This window comes from Parambassis ranga, chromosome 12 (genome assembly GCF_900634625.1).
Source record: "Parambassis ranga chromosome 12, fParRan2.1, whole genome shotgun sequence".
Lineage (NCBI taxonomy): Eukaryota > Metazoa > Chordata > Actinopteri > Ambassidae > Parambassis > Parambassis ranga.
The window spans coordinates 8,912,823-8,937,750 of NC_041032.1; the positions used below are offsets into that span (position 1 = coordinate 8,912,823).

At 41.8% G+C, this 24,928-nt stretch overlaps 1 protein-coding gene across 1 annotated transcript; it reads left to right on the forward strand.

Moving 5' to 3' along the window:
- The first annotated feature begins 1,334 nt into the window (after positions 1–1,334).
- lrrc75bb (leucine rich repeat containing 75Bb) lies at positions 1,335–23,678 on the forward strand. The gene is made up of 4 exons (XM_028418142.1): positions 1,335–1,786; positions 6,864–6,992; positions 9,707–9,819; positions 21,752–23,678. Exons 1-4 carry the CDS (start codon positions 1,496–1,498, stop codon positions 22,356–22,358), a joined length of 1,140 nt encoding a protein of 379 aa, XP_028273943.1. The 5' UTR covers positions 1,335–1,495; the 3' UTR covers positions 22,359–23,678.
- Positions 23,679–24,928: the final 1,250 nt, after the last annotated feature.

The following is a 24,928-nucleotide window of genomic DNA, read 5'->3' on the forward strand; positions in this document are numbered from 1 at the left end:
ATAAAATGACAAGAGGGGAACAGTTTATTGATGCATCAAAAAAACATGGTCATATATCATGAAGTCAAGTATGATAAAGGAGGAGGAGACAAGGTCTTCCAGGTATCGTTCTCACAGCATGCTTCTCTTTAAATGGGACTGGCTGTACACCTCTCAAAAACAGGCAGGAGTGGTGATCCTCAGTGTGAAGCTGAACACTCGGAGAGTGAGAGATAAAGCTGAAGATCATTAAACGTCTGTCATGCTGCACACCTGCTCCTGGCTGTTAACTCTGACGCCATAGCACAATATTCTGATAATCACTGCTTGGAAACATAAGGGTGGAAAATAAGGTGTGGTCTTATAAAAAACTTCTACTTAACTTAAAAGATGGGTCTCGTTTCCCTCGCTCAGCCAAAACAAGGGCACAACAACACCTCTCAGTGACTGAGAACATGATAAATTGGCACAATCTTCCCTGACACTCCAAACACTCCTCGGATACAGAAGATCATCGGCCCTCAGGAAGAGGTGTGCAAAGATAATCCCTGAAATCCAGACAGATCCAGAGACAGCTGTTAGCTTTAGCCTCTGTGAAGCTATGATGGGGATGCACCAGGCGCAGTGGGACTCCGCCACGACTGACTTGGCATGTGAAGGTCATGATACAACTTAATACACATTGTATAGGGCTGTCTTTGAGCCTTTCTATTGTCAAGATAGGAAAAATGCTTTTTCTTTTCTTTTGTTTCAATATCTCATGTCCAAAACTGTCAAATTGTGGTGAAATGTAAAAATTGTGTATAATGGTGAGTTATAGTCAACAAAGAGAATTTATTGATCAGTAAACACTGACTCATTTTGGCACCATCCTCAAGTGGCTACTTATGGAGATGAAGTTTATGGCTCTTCCTTCTTGGCTTCATTTTTTTAGTTCCACAGGTTGCTGCTTAAATGAATCACATATGATTCAGTAGGCTGCCACATGCCATCCATTTGTGCACACTGCATCCACTGAGCCGGTCAGAATACATTAGGTATATACTTAGGTAAAGAGAAAAAGTCAGAATATTGATCCATCTATCTATAGACACACACAACCAATACAAACAGGTTGTGTTTATGAAAACTAGTCTGAACTGACAACAGTTTCCCACATGACTCTCACTCTCAAGCTGTGCAGCAACTCCGGATCTGATTGGCTGAGAAGAGCACCAGCTCCGAGTAAAGCAAAGGATGCCAGAGTGCTCAGGCAGTGCATGGACGGATGCAGGCAGGCAGGCAGGCAGGGGGACGACGGCAAGACCGTGTCTCATCATCATCATCATCATTATGCTGATGCTTCAGCCTTCAAACTTTTAAAAAAAACAAAAACAAAACAGTCCTTCATGTGTTTTCGCCACACCTCGCTCCAAGTTTAGTGTGATGTTTTGGCGGCGCGTTGTAAAATCCCTCTCACCTCCACCACCACCTCCAGCAGCAGCAGCAGCAGCAGCGACACATCCTCTCAGGAGTGATGGGTTCTAAGTTAACCAGACAGAGAAGTCTCGATTTTGACAGCAAATTGTCAAAGAGGAGACGCGAGAGGAGCGATGCTGCGGGGGAGAGCGAGAGAAGTGGCGGCAAGAGCGGCGGAGACTTCTTGTTTACCTCCTTGATGCTCAAGCCCGACAAGCTTCCAGGGATGCTGCGGAAAACCAACCACAGCCCGTACGTCAGGCGGGTGGCTTGGGTCCGGGAAATCCAGAGGCTTCTCCGGGAGCAGAAGATGGAGCAGGCGGCAGAAGTGCTGAAACTGCTGAGGAAGGTGAGAGCTGGTGTTTTCATTGTGAACGTGGCAGTGTGGACTTTATTTTTCATAGTAGTTAAACTAATGAAACGAGCTGGAAGTTTTCTAAATTTATTTATATAAATACTTTACAAGATTCCTGCAGATACAGTACAGTTCAGGATCTTGATCGATAACAGCACATCCATTGAATGATACAGCAAAAGACAGGCTAGACAGGCAGTATGTGAATGATTTTAATTAAATTCTTTGCAACTTCTCACAAATGTTGCAGACGTGCTGACACAACAAGTCTGCAAAAAACACCACAAAGCTGCCAACTTTGCTTCATATGAGGTTCAAACTCTCTCACTTGTTGCCTTAAATCAACCGTCTGTTTTTGACAGGCAAACAACATGCTTAAAAATGTGCTCAAGGAAATATCGCTCCACCAGTCCTTTAAGGTGTAAGTGCTGCGTATGTGTAGAAAAAAAATTTAAATCCATGAAAGCAGGAGCAGTTTATCCAAACTCAGTCGCTGCTTTAATGCTGCATTGTTAAACAGCTGTTAATCTGTTGTGCAAACGTCCCTATTCTGCAGCTTCACAGCAACAAAGTACAGATGAGGGTTTCCTGTCTTATCTGTTACACCTTCCTTCATTTAATCCTCATTTTGTGAAGATTTATTCAAACTATAGAAATGAGAAAACAAGTATTTATATAAGCTCAGCTGGAGCCTTCCAGCTGCCTTCTTTAGCCGTACATTGATCAAAGGAGAACAGTTGGGAAGTTCAGACAAAAGCAGTCTGGATCAAGAGGGCCCCCTGTCAGGAAAACCCCCCTGCCCATCTGTATAGTGCCGTGAAATGAATTATACAGATGTGTGTGCAGATTAAAGCAGGAAATAAAGCTGGTGGGAAGCACTGAAAAGTCTGAATTAGAGGCAGATTACTGGGGAGAAAAGATGTGGGATGAATTTATTGTAAAGTTTCATATAAGAGGGATGTGACTCATGCTTCAAAGTGTCCATATGTGTAAGAGCAGTTCTGCAGTCTGTCATATTTTAAAAAAAAAAGATCAAGATGTAGATTTGCTGGTCGTGAGCTGGAGCAGCTTTCTCCACAGCTCGGCATTTAAACTGCTCACGAAGCACGAATACTCCCTTCATCACTCAGGGAGGTGAAGCCAGAGCACTGCTACGTTGTCGTGGCTGAAGCCAAGTGTCTGACTAATAATACTTCAAGACTCGGAAGGGAGTGGGGAGTGGAGGGGGGTAGTAGATCCCCTGTGTTGTTGTTGCTCTCCAGCGGTAAAGCAGTGTTTCCTCTGAGGGACGGATGGGTTCGGAGATAATCACCTTGAGATGATGGATGCTGGAACAGGTTTCTTTCACACAGAGGAAGTCATTACAAAGAGGAACCAGTAACCCTGGTCCCCACTCTGCATCTCCATCACTGATCTGCCTTCTGGGCCATTAAGTTAATTATTTTGGGATCTTCTCTATATTCATTATAGTAAACAAAGAATTAACAAATACTCATATCAATTAAAGCTGTGCAAGGTGTACGCAGAGTTACCAATGTGTATTTATTTGCTCAAGATTTTACTCACCCTGTTTCTCTTTTGTCCTTACACATTCTGTGTTGTCATATGCAGATGTCAGATACAGTAATGGACTTAATCGCCATTCATTTCTGTAAACAACAAGCTGTGGTTAGCTTTAGCTTAGCACAAAGAAGGGAAGACTTAGTATTGCAGGTTGTTATGACATGTGTCATACATGGCAAATGTTTCCAAACTGTTATGTTAGTTTCTTGGCTTCCAGCCCTGGCTAGATGTATTTACCCAACTGCTAGCTACACCAAACACCATTGCTAGACATTTCTACCCATACATTTGTGCGTCAGTAAAGACAGGATGTGCACAAATGAATGTGACATCCGATCATTAGACTAATACAACCGCTAAAGTCCAAGTCCTAGTCTGAGGGAGGGGGGAATGTAACATGGTCACAAAGCTCCCCACCCTCATAAACACATAGGTATGTGGATACATACATAAGCACACACATTAGACTGAAATATCACACTCATGTTACAGTTTTCTGATGAGGACAGGCTGCGATCTTCTCACCTAACCTTTATACAGCATCAGGACTGTGAGGTGAGGACTCAGGCGCAGGCACAAAAGGTAATGTTTACTGGCAGGTTTATTTACAAAGGAGGTCACAACTCCAAACAGACCAATGTCTGCCATCAAATAAACTCAACACAAAGAAAACTCAAACCTGAATACAAAGAAGGCAGGAACTCACAGTGGAACACACAGGATAGTAACCAAGACACTGTGATACAAACAAGAGGAAGGACAAGACCTACATGTGTGACAAGACACACAAACACACAAATGCACCATGAAAACCCCAAAATAACCAGAAAAGGAAGGGTTAATTCAAAGACGAAACACAGGACAGAGGAAAACAATAACAAAAGAACTCAGGATCATGACATAAAGAGAGACAGTAATTATATATTTCCCTGAATGTTGGAGCTTTCCAGATTTTTGGCACTTGTCGAACGATGAAAATTCATGTGGTGAAGCTAAGTGACCTCTTGAAATTCAGAGTGGACACTGGAGACACACACGCAGATGAAATATATATTAAGATTCAAACGCTGGATTAAAGTCAGTGTGAACTGATTCTGTGTTTTTGTGACACATTACATAAATGTAACTGCCGGCAACACTATGTGTTAGGCTATACAAGAAGAACGAACCGTCATACTGTATGAACTGTAACCCGTGACTAAAGCTGACATATTGACTTCATCCTATCTCTCAGATACTGCTCTCTCAGTGTTGTTGCCACTGGCTGCACTCTGTGTCTTTGAATCCTTACATTTCTCATGTGTAGTTCTGACTTTATACATCAGATGTTGTGATTACATAAAGGGTCACAACATGTTATATGTCCAGTCATGGACTTTTAATTAATTTTTTTTCTTCAGTCACGCAGGAAAATTGGTAAGTAAACAACGCTGCAGTTTGAGGCTTTTTCACCTGACAGCTGTGACACGTTTCCTCTACTGAAGCAGAAAACTGTGTGTCTGGATTTGTCGCACTCTACAGTATGTTTAATTGGATTCTAATGAACTGCATGTGTGGGATGATGTTCTGCGGTACGGGGCTCATCTCCTTATTCAGACTTTTTTTTTGTGATGAAGCATCAGACATCAGATTAGATATGCAGCTTTCACAAGGACATTTGTTGTGGGATCTGAAGGCGCATGTACACAGGCATCCATTCAACGACAAAACATTTCATGCTACCATGATTAGGAATCAGTCAAATTAATTCATAGGATCAGATCTTTTTTAAACACATGGTCCAATTTCAGCTGTGAATCGCCCACAGAGCTTCACATTTGATGCTGCAGCTGCACTTAATGTTCATTATAATAATAACATTATCCTCCATGTTTCCTCTTTTGGACACATGTGGTACCCTCTGTCTGTACTTAATGAGGTTTATTGAAGGGAGAGCTGGTGTGGAGGATAGCCCCGCGTCAGGGAATCCCACTGATCTCTGCTGCAATAAATCAACTGAAAAGCTGGAGGAGGAGAAAAAAAATGCTGATGGGAGTTTTCCTCTCTGCTTCCCCTGAGCCCCAAAGTGTTAGACCTGTCAGCGCATATAGAGCATGTTTTACACAGCTTCAGCCTCCAGTCTGCTATTTGAAAAGCTTTTTAGCTCATATAGAGCTGACAGTATTTATTCCTAAGCTCCACAGCTTCCCCCTATAAAACACCATGATCACTGTAAATAAGAGGATGATGGTCCAGTGAGTCACTCTTGCAGGGAAATAGTTGCATTGACACTGTGAAAGCAGAGAAAACCATCTTTAAAATTGTAAGAGGAGATTTCCTTTGAGATGATGGCAAACCCTTCACATCATCACCCTTATGTTTCCTCAAGAGCCGGTTTGAAGCTCTGTGTCTCAGCCAAGTGGAAACCTCTAGGGCCCAGAATGATGCCAACACAGTAGCTGCCACTTGCACTCCAAGGCCTTGCCCATCCTGGAGGAATCCTTATTTGCCATCCATGGACAGCAACCTGTTACACACAGAAGCCACATCCTTAATTATGCACAACTTCAAGCAATTCACCCTAGCACATTTATATTTATACATAGAGACCCAAATAAGTTTTTATCTTATTTGACCGACTTTTGGAGCTAATTCTCGAGTGGCCATTAGAGGAACTGCCATTTTGGCACTTCTGTCTCTGGCTTCATTTCTCAGCCCCAGAGGATGCTGTTTGCTCCCAATCTTTCATCATCTGATCATTTGGTTTCATCTCTTCTGTTTCATGTTTTTCCTGCTGTTTGTTGTCACTTTTGTCTTTCATTATATGTGTGTGTGCGCGCATCCACCAGTGTCTTTCACTGGTGGATGCTACATGCTGGTGGGGCTTTTTGATGTGTCTGAAAACATTACGTCTCCAACACTGGCTGCTAATGACACGTCAGGACTCGGAGCATTACCTGAAGATGCAGCTTTAATATATTTACATTTGTCACTGCAAATAAAAATAGTCTGAAGGTGGTATAAATATCACCAGCCTCTGGGGATGTGTCCTGGTTCCAGTTTTTATTAGACTCTCCTGCACATCATAGACTCTTTTACTTTTGAAGAGGTGAAGTGCATTTAAGTGTAATCAAAGTATTCTGGTGGTTGTGAAAAGTCCTGAAACATGCCGATACTGTAAGATAAGAGGGATCAGAATGACTTTCCTTTATCTAGAAACAGTGTAACTGTAATATTTAAGAAGTCCTTTATCATACTTAAACTTTACCCCTAATGCCTCACACATACACATACATATGTATGTACAGTATCAACACCCCTAATCAGCTGGTTACACAACGCTGACGGCAAAGCCTTATCAGCTCACAGTGCGATAAGGAAGCAAGATGAAAAGAGGTAATGAACAAAGCTTATAAATCCTGACAATCTATTCCCATTTAACTGAATGTCAGTTGAATATTAATGCGTTCTTTGAATTTCTGCAGAATTTGTAAGATTTATTGACTGACCCTTTTTTCTGTGCTCTCAGGATCTGGGACTTCAGGGGACATCCCTCAACGACATCTTGTACAAAAACGCTGCCTTTCTCAACCTGGTGGACCCCATTTCTCATGAGCTGCTGCTCAGTCTGGCTCGGGACCTGCAGTGCCCTAAAAGGGTATGAATCCATTTTATTTTACCTGTTGCATTTATTCATGGGTATTATTTAAAAGCGGCGCTTTGTTTAGAAACACAACAGACGCCACGTTAATAAACAGGAAGAGCAGCAGTGCAATTCATACAGAGGCAAGCTGCAGCATGTCTGCGTCTATTAGCCATGCTTTAGAGCATACGTCATGTTTATTGTCATGCTCCTGGGACAGCAATGAACTGTCGCTTTGCTTTGGACTAACAATATCACAAAGGCTGGTGAATAGAAAGGATATTTTAGCTGTTTAAACATTAGCATGACAGTTTAGCAATGAATGCAGAGCCAGAAGGAGGCAGAGGGTCAGGGTTGGACTCTGACACCCTGTGGTCCATCCCTCCTGCTGCTCCTGTGCTCTGTTAGCCGAGTGGAAAATGGGTAGCAGCTGTGCTCCAGGTCCTGCAGCTTTATTAGATTATCTGCTTTGGTTGCTTCATAGTGGAAAAGCACAGGCATGTGCCCAGCAGCTACCATGCTGAGGTCAATAGGGCTGGTGGCCACGGTAAATGGCACAGAGGCTTATGGGCCGGCGTGGCTTTGGCACCAACAGTGAGGGCACTTTGAGGGCTCTGACAAGTGGCTGGTGGCCAATCGAGCTGGAGAAGGTGAAGCTGCTGGAATCCACTTGGTGCGGGGAAGTCTGGCGTGTCCTGCTGGCTTCAGATACTGCACACTGTATGCAAGTCTTTTTGCAAACTAGAAGAGGGGAAAGGCATCTGAAAATTATAATTTGTTTATTTTGTGTACTATTTTTATGGTAAATGTAAGTTTATTTAAGCATTCTTTTCAAATATGGTTGATAATATGCTGAAAGTGGTTGATAACAGCCTTTCCTTCTCTGCTAAACATGATTATCATGTCAACATAACCTTTACTCTCCTAATGTTTGCCTAGTAGAAGTTGTTTCTTCATGTCATCATCATTGGAAACACCGAATATTAACTGGGCTTAAATGAATTGCACACAATTCCAATTCCTTTAAGAAACTGAGTGGCATTTACTTGCAGCTCAGCATACAAATCAGACCTGTTAAAATTCAAAGTACATTTCAGTCTGAGGTTTGAGGGTGAAGCCTGTACAGAAGCCACTCAGAGCTGCTGTAAAACACAGACCCAGCAGCCAGTAGAGTTTTTTTAAAGTCAGTAGTTATCTCTTTCAGGAAAAGATGGCTTTGCCTTGCGATAAAGTCACTGCCATCTAGTTTTTATCCACCAGATGAGTCCCGCTGATAATCACCTGTGAGAAACCCTGATCTTATCTCTGTTTGCTTTGGCGAGGAAAGCCTGGGAGAGAGTGAGGAGCTGGCAGCAAGTGTTCTCCTGTCTGAGTGGCGACCCGTGGCAGGATACTGTGTCAGACGTGATGAGGATGTAGAGAGGCAGCATGCTGGATTTAAGGCCCCACAGCTGCTTCTGTGTCCAATATTTTCCACCACACTGAGATTTATTTTGATTATATATTCAAGGACATATCGCAGGCTAAATCATGCATCATATGAGGGTGTTTTTGAACCTTGGGTTAACCGCTAATTCAGTGGCTGCATTGTTTTGATGCACTCAGGTTTACAGGCTTGTGATTAATGTGTAACCGTACTTAGAGAGTTACAGTTAGTGATTGTGCTGATTCCTCCAGACCACACATTTTCTAATGTTTTCACATCATAAGATAAGATAAGATAAGATAAGATAAGATAAGATAAAACTTTATTAATCCCGAAGGAAATTCTTGTGCCAGAGGTATTAAGTTACATTAAATGCAGTTAAGTACAGAGTATAAGTATAAGTGTCACTATAATCCAAAAAGAGTACAGTACGCGGTATGAGCACAATATATGATACATGGATACAATATGGAGATGTAAGGTGCTAAGTAAACATAATATAGGAATGACAGTGATGCCTGACATGATTATCTAGCGCTTCTCCCTACAGAAAGGGGAGGAGTTATACAGTCTGATGGCCACTGGCAGGAAGGACCTCCTGTGGCGTTCTGTGCTGCTCCTCGGTAGTCTCAGTCTACCACTGAATGTGCTCCTGTAGGACAGCAGTGTGTCGTGCAGGGGGTGAGACGTGTTGTTACGAATACTGAGGAGTTTCCTCAGTATCCTCAGTATCTAAATAGTATCTAAATATCCTCAGTATCTAAATAAGTGTTTGCAGCTTTAACATCATGTTCAGCCATCCAAGTGGCTGAAACTGCAGCAACTGGATGTTTTGAAGCATGAGGCGTGTTTGTTTGTGGCCCGAGAACAGAAGTGGCGGCGGGAATGGTTAATCGCCTTAAGGCAAATTGCTCGTCTTTTTCTCCCTCCCTCTCTCTCTCGCCACATTGCCTCTTTCTTGTTGTCGTGTTGTACCATTAATTAGATTTAGCTTGCTCAGTGCAACCCATTCCATTTAAAGTCTTCGACAGGGAAGGGAGCGAAGAGGAAGGTGGAGGAGCAACAAAGCATACTAGGAGACTACATTAATGATAGCATGAAGGAAATGTTTGAAGCTAAACAAGAAAGGAGCTCTTTATCTTAAAGGTAAAATCAGTGGCTTTATTTTCAAAGGAATAAAGAACAGACACATGCTACCTTGTAGCAATGCAACCTTTTGAAAATATGCCATTTATTGGTTTTCCTAGTTCTCATGAACGTATGAATTAGATTCAGTTTCTTTGTCCATTATTCCTCCTCGCAGGAGACTGACTCACACAAGTCTACTAACAAGATATGCCGCCAGCTGATTTACCACCTGACCCCTCACTCCAAGTGGACAAGACAGAGCGTGCCCAGGAGGAAGTCTCAGGCCTGGTGAGTGCGTTCACTCTCTCCCCCCTCTCTGTGCCATCACTCTTCATATTGGCAGGAACCTGTCACTGTAAACACATTCTCACCATACAAATCAGTGTAACTCAAACTCGTAATAGAGGAAGCTGGGAGCATGTCCTCACAAATGAACAACAGAGGATACATATGTGAAGTAGTATGAAGACAGACTATAGGAGAGACTGTGCGTAATCATCATTATAAATGGAAGAACATTTTTTTTGTTTAGGTTTTTTTTTTGGTAAGGATGGGTCCCTCTGGACCATTCATGAAGCCCTTCTTAGCTAAGGTTAAAGCAAGTTTTATCATTCACCTGTTTGACTGCTTGTGGCCACACCAGCCTTACTCTGGACTAAGTGTAAAAATGCTCATGGTTACATGAATACATGGGTTAATGAGTCGGTGATGTAACACTTTGAAACGGCTCGTTTTCACTTCTGTTGCTTTACTTACTTTGGAGAAAACGTCTTTAGTTTTTGCATTGGGTATATTGGTTCTGTGAAATAACACATCACGATGTGTCCATTTTCACACATGTTCTCTCACTAGATGATAAATGATCCTTTCCTGCCTGATAGTACTGTGATAGTAACATCCTCACACCAGTTGAAACACTGCCCATGATAAGTCATTATTTACAGCGTTATACCTCCCCGACATCCTTCCTGCACTGTCTCCAGGAATGATCTGGAGACTAATTTATCAGGACAAAGCCAGCCAGGATGAACTGCCATCAAACTGCAGGGCAGAGGTCAGATGCTGATTGCATGTTGAATAGGGAAAGCACAACCAAAACACACAGCTGTACAAACAGTACTACATATCTAATGATCAAGACACTCTCTCTATGAATTAATGCAGACTTTTTTTTGATGACTTGACTTCCCGCCCTAGTCTCTTGGTTGCAATGTTTCAAAATAACACTGAGCAGAACAACAAGGCAGACTCTCCCAGTGTGCTCATTAGCAAGCTCTGTCTCTCTCGCAGCCTCTGCTGCAAACATACAGGCAGCGGGCCTCAAACCAGACCGTTTCCTTTTCACTGTGAATATGACAATTACTCAAAAGGTGTAGAAAATATGAATATCTGTGGATTCAAATTAAAGGCAGATCCTCTGTTTTTCTCTCATTTTTCTGTTTTTCCCACCAGGCCGTGCCATTTTTATTTTTTTCCGAATACCCTACTTGCATTGATTTTCTTCCTCCTCCTTTCCTGTGGGATTTTCTTCTCTCCTTATTGTGAGAGTCCATTTTGTTCAACAGTTGCCACACAGAGTGGTTCTGCAGTTTGAGCTGATGCTCTGAGGAAACGCTCCAGGGGAGAGGCTCTGTCAGACGGAGGAGAAGGAGAAAAGGGGGAGGTGGAATCACTGCAAGGTTGCAGATTCACATATTTCTCTGTTCCTCCTTACCTCGCTTTGAATCGATCATGAATTTGATCTTTTCATATTTAGGAATGAAAAAGCAAACGCTATCGTAGAACCTATGTATATCATTGTTATTCCTCCATATAGAGGAGTATATCTGATAAACATAGAGATGTGCTGCAGCTTGCTCTGCACCGCTCAAATTAGATTATTTTCATGAAATATATGTGCATGGATTCAAAAGTTCACATAAAACATAATTCAGACTTTATTACTGAAGCCTGGTTTGCTTTGTAAGTGCAACGCAAGTGTGTCATGCTTAATACATTATCCAGGCAATCTCATTTTTCTCTGCAGCTGCATGTGTCAGGCTCCTGAGAAGTACAGTATTGCTGAGTCCCCCCGGTGAAGTATTTAATGTAATTAGGATCCGAGCACCGAAAGCAGTAAGAGGACTGATTGAAATGCCAGAAATTATTCTTCTGTCAAAAGAGCTGCGTATTTTAAGGACTCGCCATATTCAAAAACTCTGAAAGCATATTGTGGTCCCAGTGGAAGTGGCAGAGGCCACGTGTCCGGTTTACACATTCTTGAGAAGCTGTGATTATAATTCCGTTGCTACGATGTGATTGGCTAGCAGACGTTCTTTAGGAGGAGTTTCCATTGGGTTAACTTTTTGGTACCGTTCCTCCATTCCTTCCTTCATCACTGCCTCAAGCTTTAATTGTGATTGGTATTGAATTCCAGATTAGTCAAGCTCATATTTTTATTACTCTAAAATTGCCCCTGTAGCACATTCAGAAGAGATGCAGTCTAATTTGCAGATGCTGTTTCATTACTTGTTTTCACTGTGCTGCAATAACTGATGTGATGCTCTTATTGCAGCAATCACTTCTACTGTTTGAAATGACTTCAGTGTTATTGGTTAAGCTTTGTTGAGTAAATGGATGTGGCAGTTTGCTGTGTTTGAGGCTGCATGGGTTAGAATATACTGTTCAGCAAGATTAGCTAAGCTTGTCTTGCTGGTCCTGCAGAAAAATGATAAGAGTGAAACGAGTCGTGCCTGTGACAGATGTTTTATGCAGGTGTCATCAGCTGTGAGTGCGAGTCCTGATACTTGACCCAGACCTCACACTGTGCACACTAATGTGCCTTTTCCTCCCACAGTTCACACTGTGAAGGCAGTCCAAAAGTCATTTCTACACTTTTATTCAAGTTTATGTGAAGCTATATAGTTACAGGGCTTCAGGCACCATGGCTTCACAACAGAATTGTCATGATCCTGTGTTTCTTTTGTACATCGTTTTCCTACATTTTTTACATTTTCTGAAGTTATCCTGCATTTGGTTATTATCATTTTCCTTGTTGCTATAGTTTTCAGTGTTTTGTTTCCCTGGGTTTCTGTGGTTCTTGTTGTCCCTTTGTGGCATCTGCCCATGTTGTGTTGTAGATCTATCTGGTACTTCCTTTACTTTGAAAGTCTTGTCCTCTTGGTGTATTCCCTCGTGTTTTACTTTCCTGCCAGTTTTATGTTTTTTTTAATGCTAGTTATTATTGATAGCCCAGGCTAATATCAGAAGTTAGGAAAACAACTACTGGAGGAAGACACAGAGACAGAAGATTTGTGTTTTGATTGTACCTTATGTTATAGACTTTGCAGACAAATAAACAACATAGACATGAAACAAAGAATCTGAATGGCTATTTCAAGTGGTTATCAATTTTAACATTACATGGTTACAAGGACTCCTCAGGCTTGAGGTGGAAGAATCTTTTCCAACCTTGAGTTGAGATGAATTAGTTGAGTTCAGGCTCTAGGCCTCATCAGTAGCTCACCATCAAAGCCTGGCCTGGATGAGACACAGGGCCAGGGTTTCAGTTAAGCTGGATCCATACTCCGCGAGACAAAGACATCCCCCCCCCCCCTGCAGACGTTACGCCCACAAAATGACGCCATTTTTTGTCTCTGACCGCCCGCTGATCCGCACTCCTGTGCACAGGGTCCGGGCCGAACTTTGTCTTTCAAGGCTGTGCGGCAACCATGCTGTGATTGGTCGGAATTTATTGTGGGCGTGATGAAAGTGGAGAAGCGCAAGAGCCTCTCCAGGTATATAGGTAGGTGTATAAACAGCACTGATTCAGCAGATTTAGATAAGACCATACCGGTTTTGCATGATGAGCAATAAAAGAAAGAAAGAAAGGCAAGTCAGGGTGATTTGTCACCAATAACTCCAGACAGCCATTCACACATACCAGATGGTGACTGTTATTACCATTCTTTATACTCCTACATACCCGGGCATAATAGGCTTGTTAACAATGTCTGTATATCTTTGCTATTGTTACTTTTAATGTCGCATCTTCACAGCTCATCACCGGACAGTTTGAAGTGTCGCAGGCACATTGGAACACAGTAGATGTGCAAATGCGGTCATAAAGGCACAAACACTGAATCTTTGCTATTGTTACTTATATGTCGCATTTTCACAACTCATCGCCGGACATCTCACGCTGTTGCGGGCACCCTCTCTGTATAATGCCCTCTTGCCATGGCACAAGTCCTTGTGGTGTGTTAAAAAACTCAGTAAAGTCTTTCCTTATAGTTTAGTGGGCGGGCCGTATGAGGAGTTCTGCACACACTCACACTCTCGCGGAGTATGGTACCTCAGTGCGGAAAAGACCTTTTTTTTGTATCTCTTACCACCCGTGGAGTGCGTTCTCCGCTCTTTGTCTCACGGAGTATGGAACAGCCTTTAGTGTGCACACAACAGTAATTGTTACTAGCTGCATTAAATACATTTTCCAATTTAATATCAGTATAACATCCATCAATAAATCTGGTTTATAATATCAAAATGGATTACATACAATATTAATCAATATACATTAACAAAACTGTCAGCGTGCATCAATGTATATTGATATAATATGTATATTATTTTACAAAAGGCATTAAAACAATACTATCATGCACAGTGCAATATACAACAACAACAAATTCAATCAATTTGCATTGATAAAGTTTCAGTCAAGTTGTATGTAAACATTCAAGGAGTAACAGGACATGATTGGAGTTATGGACACTTCATTTAAGTTTGCATTATTTGAGAAACAAAGCTTAAAAGCCCATGCTAACCGGCTCATTAGCATTACGATAGCTTGCGGCTAACAAGCCAATGCAAAACAAATGAAGCGGCTAATGCTAATGTTGGTTTCGAACAAACAAACACTCACCGATTCCGCTCCGTAGTTGAACACAAAGCTCCTTTCGCTCAATAGTATGATCGCGGTGGAGGCTCCTACAAGTCAACAGTCACTACACTTAATAAAAAGCGCTGTCAGCCAAGATTAAGCGAACCGAAAACTTTTAATCATACCTGCAGCAAACTTTTCCATACGTCCCCTCTGCACCTACTGGTGGTGGTTTGAGGTTTGACTAATATAGGCTTGTCAATTGGCTCAGCGCGGTCACGTGACTATGTTGTAATTGGCCCAGCGCAGCCACATGACATACAATACTATACTCGCGAGAAATGCAGTGGAGAGAAATTGCAGATTTTTTACCCGGGTTACAATAACACCATTTAACAAATTATGTAGCCACATTTGTCCAAGAACACAATCTATAAAATTATAGCTGTTCTATTTATATAAAATAAACAAACCTGCAGTTACTCTAATGACCACTAGAGGCCAGCTCCAAAAGTTAATCAAGTTCTAGCTTTTTTAATGTTAATGTTTCGGTCTGGTTTAGTAAATACTGCATTAAGGATATGAAACTTGTTGTTGAGACTATTAATACATATGTAATGTGTTTACTATAAAAAGTCAAGTATTTTTAGGATATATTAGGACTTTCTTATTCTAGTGATGTCATCCCTGTTCGGCCATCAGAAAAAAATGCAGGCTTTCACTTTTTAGACCCTATACGTTCATATCTATAGACCTAAATCATGACTCCACCACAGTATTCTCCCGATTGTGGCTTTCAACCTTCATCACCAGTGCTGAAATGTCCTTCCCACTTTAATAAGATCACCTTATTTTCTTGCCTTTGCTCATAGGCTGAAAACTCATTTCCTCAAGTGGTACCTCGTGTCATCCTGTCACTTCTGAATCATATCCTGCCAAGCCAGTGAACAGTCATCCAGGCATCTTGACTATAACTAAACTTGGTTGAGCAGAGAAAATTTTTTTGACGTCTCTTTAATAGTCTTTCTGCTCATGGATGCCTTTTCAGCTCCATTTCAACAACTGTATTTCTAACACAGATTCCTTTGACAGCTTTTCACTAATCACCAGAGAAGTGCTCTCCGGGATTCTCTAAACACTTTCTCCCTGCTCTGCTCAGACTAATTTGCTCTAATCTTTAAAGAAATCCTCCTCTTCCTCTCTTCTTTCTTGCTGCTATTTTGAGCATTTCTCCCTTTGTATGATCCTTCCAGGACTACGGCAATAACGCTGCACCTTTCACCTTTGCGTATATCTAACATGTGCTAGTTTGGTTCCTACTCAGCAATCACCTCAAATCTATAATCTGACTACACCTGCTCTCTTTCTGGAAACTAGTTCAGGGATGTTCTTCAGGCCTCAAACTTCCAAAATACACACATATTATGGATTGAAGTGTTGTATATGCATATAACCGTGACATCTGTACATCAAGTTATGCATCATCCTTAATACACATATGACCTCATTTTCTATAGTAATTTTAGCTCCCCTGGTCATCACACTGGCAGGCCTAACAGCCTCTGACTCAGCACACCTGACTTCTGACGAACCTACAAGGTCGAGGGTAGAAATCTGAAAAAGATGGCAAGTTAGAGTGATCACTATGAGTTTGTGTTTTTGAGTGCACAACACAAAGGTATTACTTTCTATATTCATTTTTCAAGTCAGAGTATTCCACTTGACTGGATGCTGCTCTTAGTCTATTCAATCTGCTTTTTGTTTGACCTCCACTTTTAATAGCGACTTAAAGATCCAGCCACCATCCTCATCCATGAATAATTGAGGGCTTCCCGCGGTTCAGACTGAGATCCTGCAGGCTGAGGGGGAGGAAGGAAGCATCCAGCATCCATCGCTTCAATATTCAGGGCACAGGGCCATGATAATATAATCAGAGCATGTTTATCAGTAAACTCAAGATTGAAGTTTTTTTTTGTTTTAATTACCAGCAAGCAAAAGTCTTGATTTGCTGTTTTAAATAGCAGCCCTGAAGAGTTCTTTGGTTTTTATCGTGGGATTAAACCTCTCTTAACCTCTCATTGATTGGATTTTAACTGTAAATCTGCGATAAGGCCACTGCTGCTCAAACAGAAACAAGGCTTTTTGTGTTTGTGATGATCTGTGGGTTCCTGATACAGATCACTCCCCACGATCAGGCCCCCTCTCGGTCTGTGTTTGGAGCCCTGCATTTTAATGCTGGTTTCATAACCATGCCTTGACATAGTATGGAGCAGACACAGGAACACTCCTCCATGATATGCGGTTATGTAATGCAAACTGTTTTCTCTGTGTTCCGTCGCAGTTATTCTTTTCTCCAAAGCCTCCAGTTTGTCACATCAAATCAGATCACGGGTGAATTTATAGCTCACCCTATTGCATTTTACATGCCGCACAGTTGCACTATATGGTACAGGGTGTACAACACGGTTTATCATCATTGGCACAAGAGCGAAAACGTGCTCTTATCTTTGGTTGGAAGTCACGTATTAGAAGACATTTGTCACATCAGTGGTTGCAGCTGTGGTGTGATTTACACAAGAAATAACGAGTTTTTCATCCTTTTTTTTCACAGTGTCGTATTTGTTTTTTTTTCTCGACATTTCTTCTTTTGCACGTCATTCCTGTTCCACATCCATGTGCAAAATAGCCCATGAGAGTTGTGTGATGGAGTAGCTGATACAGTAACTGTGGAAGGTTTACTGCACTTGACAGACCCTTGAGTCCCTTTCTGTTCTTCATTGTGATAATTAAACACACGCCTCTACATCTTCAAAGATGTGACTGAGCTGAACATTTCGAAGATGTGACCCATGCGTGTTTTTAATGATCTACGCCTGTCATCTTTATCAGCATGTCTTCAAAAAAAAGTTTCCACAAACTAAGTAACTAACGTGTGATGTAGAGACACTGCACAGCTCCATTGATGATGTACAATGGAGGCAGCCTTAATCACTCCAGCCGCTAAATGTTTCCCTGAAATTTAATCCAAATCCAAATGAGCTTTGGGCCTATTTTTTCCTTCCTAGAAAATGTGCCATTATCCCCATGAAACTGGAGGACAGAGAATGGTGTGTGCAATCACCACTTTCATGTTCCTATAGTACATTTTCTACAGAGCCATAGTATCAGAGTGACAGTTACACAGTTAAGGAAAGAGCAAATTTAACTGCTTTTTTTTTTGCTCACAGTGGCTGTAAAGACTCTCATTAAAATAGCCAAACTCCTCCGAGGCATTAGAGTGACATATTGGATGCTGAGTTAAAGTGGTGGAGGAAATGTTCGGAGCCCACAGTCACAGCCCTGCAGGCACATTTAGACACTGCAGAAATAACGGAGCAGTCTTTTACAGTCACAGTATTCGGTTTGTACATTAGACCATCGTAGGTTCTCCCACGGTTGATCCATGTATTATACAGATGCCTGGAGGTAAAACAGCTCATATCGATCTGAGGAATAAAGTCAAGACCAAAGCGTTGATGAAGCAGACATTGATCTTTTAATGTCCCACGGGTCTATGGAATGGCTTCCACATCCAATGTTTCTCAAGTGCTTTTATTTCATTCCCCTGAAATGAGTCAGGTATCTGTGCATGCTCAAAGGGAAGGAAATGTCATTGTTTCTATTTCACAGAGTTTCTCCTCCTATACCTACAAATGGATATTATCTGACGAGTGACACGCTGAAGCTAGTCAGATGTTTGTGCCTTTCTGCACTCAACCCAACATTAATACCAGGTGGTGCTCCCTTACATGCAACTTTAGGTGTAGCTTAGTGGGTCAAAGCTTTATTCTATGATCACTGTAGTAAAAGTAGCAGAAAGAAATATGAAAATATGCTATGTACAGTTAAGAATATTTAAGTTACCTCAGCCAATAATTAAATCTTTTAACTTTTCTTGAGTAGAAAATAAAAAAAGTAAAAGTAGCCTCTGCCTCCTCCCCCTGTCTCTTGATGAATTACTGATTCATGAGTAAATGAAGGGGAACATGTATTCTACAGGGGGGGAACCAATTACAAGTTTCTGCCGCCATTTGCTTTTAGCTCTTGGAATATTGAGGTGTTGTAAGACTTTCCCCTGTAAATTTTTTCCTTAATTGTAGGAGAATGTACATGTCTGACCTTTTTCAGCCCTCCGTCTGGTTCAGGCTCAGTGTAGTGGCTGCACTGAAGCGTAAATAGATGAACAGAGCGGTGCAGCTGCAGACTAATGTTGAGCACTTAACTTTTGTTACATCGGGACAGACAGCTAGACATACTGAACGGCACCAAACACTGAACCAGAATGTGAGTGCGGATGCAGAACTCACTGACCTTTAATGATGAGAGGCTTAAAAGCAGAATCCTACATGTGGTAAATAATGAGAACAAATGGTGGGGACTAGAGAAAAGCCTCCACATGTATGTTTGTTCTGCAGTACTCTATCCAGTGCACTTCTACGATGTTTCATCAAAAGGCGCAATCTCTTTGCCTGCACTCGATTTCAGCATCACATGTCCCAGATGTTTTATTTCCCACCTCTGGGGTTTACGTAACTATAGAACATTAAGGACCCTTGTTCAGTGTGTAAAAGTTAACACCATCCCAGAGGAAAGACAGACTATGAAAAGCAATTAGACAGTCTGCCTGAACCCCCATTTAAGCAGCCAATGGTTTGACACTTGAGACTTGGTTCTTATTAGATTCCTGCACTGTTGTATCAGTTGCTTCTGAGGATGTCGATAGATAGTTTTCCCACAGTTATTTGCTTTTAAACGAGTCTCCAAGCAGGGGACCGCTCTTGTTCGCATCATGTTTATGCGGGTGTGCTACCCTTTGAAGTTGTTTGTGTCTAACTGGTCCGAGTGGAAATGCACCACTGCCTACGAGCATGGCAGCCACATGAGATGGAGCAGGATGAGACAATTTGCTGCTTATGTTGTTATCATTTCATGCTGATGGACTGTAACTGTACACTGTGGCTTTAGAAATGCTAGCTGAGCCACTGGGCCCAGGGCCAGCTGAGTAGCCCGTGGGCGGAACCAAGCCCACAAAGCCACAAAGCAGCCAATCTGAAAGGAAGAGTTGTCTTTACTCTGTCTCATTAAAAGCACATTAGAGCCCACCCTGCCCCTGATACACCCACTCAGCCACAGTGCCTGTCTGATGGAATGGCTGGTCCAACAGGAAGACAGGCAGACAGGTGAGAGGGGAAGGAGGAGGCCGGGAAATCCATCTATAAATAAGTGAGTGAACAACAGTCGGTTTCATTACAGTGATGTGCAGCAGCTGCACAGTAGTACAGTAAACCTCCTGAAGTGCATGAGTGTGCCAAGAAGGCAGGCGACTTTCCTGGCATTTTAAGAAGCTAGTGAGTTAACATTTGAGAGCAGGAACCATTAGTCAATACAGCTATTAGTCAAATCGCCCAGGAGGCCACAGGGAGTGTCAGACCATTATTTCTCTCTGTTTGAATGGTTTTACTCATAAATGCTACTTAGGTCCAGGAAAATATCATGGCTCCAGTTAAAAAAGATCCTTTCAATCCATTAGGCATATTCAAAGGCAAACTTTCAAAACAAGCTTTTCCTGAGAAGTCCACAATCAGGAAATTTCATCACAAGCTGCTGCATAGCTTAGCTTATTTGTATAGTTAACAATTATTAACATTTTTTATAATGAAACACTGGATACATTTGCTTCAGCCAAACACATTTAGAACAGGAGGGGGGAAAAAGAAAGAAGAGGCCAAGAAAACAGAAAGAGCATGAAAGTGAGAGGCAGGGAGCAGCAGTGAGAATATGAGGGAGGGAGAGATGAATTATAGCCTGCTCCTGGAATCAATAATCTTGCGAATCACAGCCCCGGTGTGCTACAGATCTTTTTCTTTTCCTTAACCCAGCAGAGAGGGTGACAGATGTAAAGAGCACAGCCTGCCGATTTATGAGGCTCCCAGACAGACCAGGGAGCAGAGAGAGATGTAGGGATAATCCTCGCTGTGCCTGAGGAGGCAGAGGGATGAGGAGAGGCAAACAGGACTGAGACAAAGACAGGATAAACCTTAGGCCACTTCAACAGAACATTTTTCACATCGCCTTCTTGAAGCAGCTCTCCCACGCTCTTGCATTATTGTCATATGTTTGGCAGATGTCTTCTGACTTCTTTTTCTCCAGCCAGTAAAAACAAAGTATCTAATGCATTGCAGCGGGCTCTGTGTAAACACTCCTGCAGGCTGACATGCATGTCGCTGCCTTATAGCCCTCCTATGCATATTTAATCACATTCTGATATAAAGACATCTTGTTGCAGATGAGGCAGTGAGTGAGGGATACCAGGATGCTCACCTAGACTAAGATTTAAAAGGTGATGAAGGTGATGATGATGATGTCTCCTCCATCTAAAAAAACATATTTATGTAATCCTGAAATAACTTATAGGAAAAGTTTGAAATGCACCTAATTTCCTGCAGACTAGGTCGTCAATGACATCGCTTTTTATAGAATAGAAATGTCTCCCACACTGGTGAGCAAACTTTCTCTCGCTGTCTCAGCTGCAAGACAATGCAGCATGTTAAAGATTCTTTTTGACATTTTTTTCCATGATGCTGACTGGCTGCAGCTTTAATATATATATATATATATATATATATATATATATATATATATATATATATATATATATATATATATATATATATATATATATACCTATAATGGAGTCTCATATTTTTAATTAGCTGAAGTGGCGTATTAACCTATCGATCACTTTCCACAAAATTACACTTGTTTCAACTAAAACCTCGAGCTCACAACAAGGTGACTCTAATTAGCTCAGACAGAAGGGCAACATGTTTATTTTTGCTTCATTAATTTTGTTTTTTAATCACAAATTTATTTATTTATCTTCTCTGATGGCTGGCTCAGAGATGGTTGCACAGGAACGAAATGACACCCGAAGCTGAAAACAGCTGGTGCCGCACCACAGGTGATATTCAGCCCAGGAGACAGAATTAGTTGCTTGAGGGACTCAGACCAAGACACATTTAAATGCAAATTCTCTTCTTCAAAATATTGATTGCTTGCTAAAGTCTGTACACTGTTGGATGTTGTTTCTTTTTTTGCGCACTTTGCAGTTTCCCTCTGTACTTGTGGGACAGCGTGGCACCCCATTACAGAGCCGTAAAATCAATAAACTCAGTATCATTGAGTAAAGATTGCTTGTCTTTGAATAACTGACTGCTGGTGTGTGTTTTTTTAATGCTGTCTGCAGCAAGCGGCCATTTTGTGGCTCAAAGATCCAACTTACAAACTCTTTGTTTACATTGTTTTTTATCTCCCAAACAGTCTGAAGACCACGCTGAAGAAGAAGCTGTCAGGCGATGTGGTCAACCTGTCTGGAATCCCTCTGTCTGGCCGGGACGTCCACCGCGTGGCCTTGTACCTTCAGACCAGCAGCGATGCGGTGTCAGCAGTGGACCTGAGCTTCACAGAGCTACAGGATGAGAGCTTACGGCTGCTGCTGCCATACCTCAGCTGCCTGCCAAAACTGACCACGCTAGCAGTCAACGGCAACCGTCTGACAATGGCCATCTTGAAAGACCTGACAGACACAATCAAGGACCCTAAAAGGTTCCCCAGCCTGGCCTGGATCGACCTGGGCAACAATGTTGACATCTTCACGGTCCCACAGCCGCTTCTCGTGGCCCTGAGGCGCCGCTTCGGTTTGCGTAGCAGCCTACCCACCATTTATGAGTACAGGGAGGCACAGGCATTCAGTAGCTACAATCCAAACATGGAGACCTCTGTGGAGGAACCCAGTCTGTATGAGGAGGGAGACATAGAGGAAGACGATAGAGAGGAAGAGGAGGAGGACAGGCTTGAGCTGCGAGCCTGGGGCCTCGGAGAAGAAAACATGTCAAAAAATGTGCCGCTCCATTTATGTGGGAGGTGATTGCCCAGAGCTCTGCTCTTATTTCAGTATCACCTTGCCCTGAGTCTAGCCTCCTGTGTTAGCCGCTGCCAATGTGGCAGAAGCTGCTTACAGTGACCCACACATTTCTGAAAATAACTTTTAAAGTTATGTGTCGTCCCTCTGGATGCTCTGACTGCTGGAACCCGCTGATTGTTATGTGGTTGTACAGGCACTAAGAATACATCTGTGGATTGATTCTTGTATCCAGGGGGATTTTTAAGTAGTGTGCTTTCCCAACTAGAAGCTTCTCATGATCTGTCAACGTCCACTGGGGATTAAGTGCCTTGCACAAGGGCACCTCAGCAGTGGCTGTTGATGAAGTGAGGAGCGTTACTAATTCACATTTCCCCCTTCTTGATTTCTGTTGCCTCATTTCTGTGAAATATGTCACATCAAAAATTGATCAGTTTAATTTGCTTTTGCCTTGATATATATGTTTTTAACCCGAACTCAACAGTTAAATCATGTTCACTTAAATTATGCTTCAACTTTTCCAGATGACAAAAGCATTTATTTATGTTTAAATAAATATTGAATCCATATTCATTTAAATTCACAGTCGATGCACACACACAGAGTCTGGGTGTGTGAACTGATGCCTGCCTCGATCAGGCCTCCTTATGCCCCTCTAGTCACAGATGGTGAGCAGAGGATCTATTTTTTTTCTGCAAATAGGACTAGCCCCAGATAATTTCATCCAATGGTAGTTCATGATGGATTCTATTTATGAATCAGAGCAACCAGAAAGATGCCAAAAGAATTCATGACAAAAATGCCGAAATAAATAAATAAATAAACCTGTTTTTTTCTGTTTTGTGATGCTGCAGCATATACACACACATCTTTGTTGTGGCATGAATAAATTACACTGATTACACTCAGTTTGTTTTGTACAGGTTTTAACAACTGGGTATGACTGTTTTAATGTAAAGTAGCATCAGATCCAGCAGACAGACAGCATGTTTACATGTATACATTTATTTTCTTATACATAGATTATTTTGGCTGGTCAGCACCACATTATCCTGCCTACAAACATCCATGTGGTCTCTCTCCGTAGTATTATTCAGGAAAACCTGTTTATGTGTGTATACAGGGACACTAATGAACAGAATGCTGGTCTGTGTGTGTGTGTGCGAGAGGATAATTAAAGTGTGTCAGTGTGTGTTGTGGACATGCAGAGTAAATTACTACCTTTGATCGTAGAAATGAAATGTTTACTCATTTGCACTTTAAGGCGACTTCGCCCCCGAACACACAAGCTTTTGGTTTGTTGTTGACATAAAAAAAAGCAGCCGAGTCTCCATCATCCTAAAATTAATGTTGTATATCAACGTTTTCATCTGAATCATCAGCCTTCATCAACTTATGGCTTGTTTTTAAGGTGAAAGTGATGTTTGCCTGCTTTTGCTTCAAAAATAAACAGGATTTGAATAACATTTCCATATGTGTGAGTTTTTGTCCTGAGTCTTTTCCTCCCTTTTTATCTTCCCCCTCTGTTTAGGAAATGCAGCACCACCAGCATGTTTGTTTGTCTGCTGTGTGGTGATTGAATATTGCAGGTCAGCACCAATTGTTGCATTTGATGCTTCAGTTGTTCTGAACTCTGTCTGAGCTTTCTTAATCTAATAGATTTTTATGTTAAGCTTTGCATTGACCGTCTTGTACCCTACCTCTCAGCCTTAGAGTCTGTACAGTATATAAAACCATGAAAGTGAAACTTGCTGTTATGCTTCAGGGACAAATATCCTGATGGCTCAGCGTTTAATACTGGGGATGGTTCCCTGTATGGGCCTGTCAGACGCAGAATGTCAACATCCTGCTGATGTGTAATGGCTCTGCTCGTAAGGCATTTTCATGTTTGCAGGGGCAGAGCCTGAGGCCATCCATCTGTGATCCATGTTCATTCCACTAAAGGAAACTTGAGAAGTGTCAGATGGCAGAGGATCGTGTTCTGGTTTGTTGCAGATGCTAAAAAGGGGATGCGTCATGCAGTTTGACCGAAACACTGACGTAGGGAAACTGGCTCTCTGAATTTGTGGGAAAAAATTATACCTAATTTATGGATAATTTGTGAAAATGTGATGGATCACCTGGGTTTAACTTGTTAAACGTTAATGAATGTCTCCTCCACGGACATTAAGCAACTTTTAAAACGCTTCTTTCAGTGAATAATTACACTCTGAGTTTTGAAAGTATCTGGACACATTACTGAGAAGTTTAAAATCTCTGCAGATTATAATTAAGTTTCAATGTTTCCAAATTGTTTGCACACGTTTCTTTTGGATAGATTAAACTCTGTTTTCTAAACCAACAGTTCAGCTCATTATTCATTGACCTGTTTATTTTTAGCCGTGGGATGTGTTCACAGGCCACAGGTTAGCTCACACTGATCTGCACTCAGTGGGAATATTTATATAATTTGCCCTCGTGTTAACTTATTTCCTGTGGTGTCGCCCTAAAACATGTTCTCCGTTGTGACAGGAGGTCTGTTCATAGACAACCATACACTGGACTGTGTGCGTAGTCACAGAGGTAAGTACTCAGAC

Excerpts from the sequence above, each read along its gene's own strand:
- lrrc75bb (XM_028418142.1), top strand. The coding sequence starts at position 1,496 with ATGGGTTCTAAGTTAACCAGACAGAGAAGTCTCGATTTTGACAGCAAA. Across the intron at positions 6,993-9,706 it reads ACCTGCAGTGCCCTAAAAGG|GAGACTGACTCACACAAGTC; the intron begins GTATGAATCCAT and ends TCCTCCTCGCAG. Across the intron at positions 9,820-21,751 it reads AGGAGGAAGTCTCAGGCCTG|TCTGAAGACCACGCTGAAGA; the intron begins GTGAGTGCGTTC and ends TCTCCCAAACAG.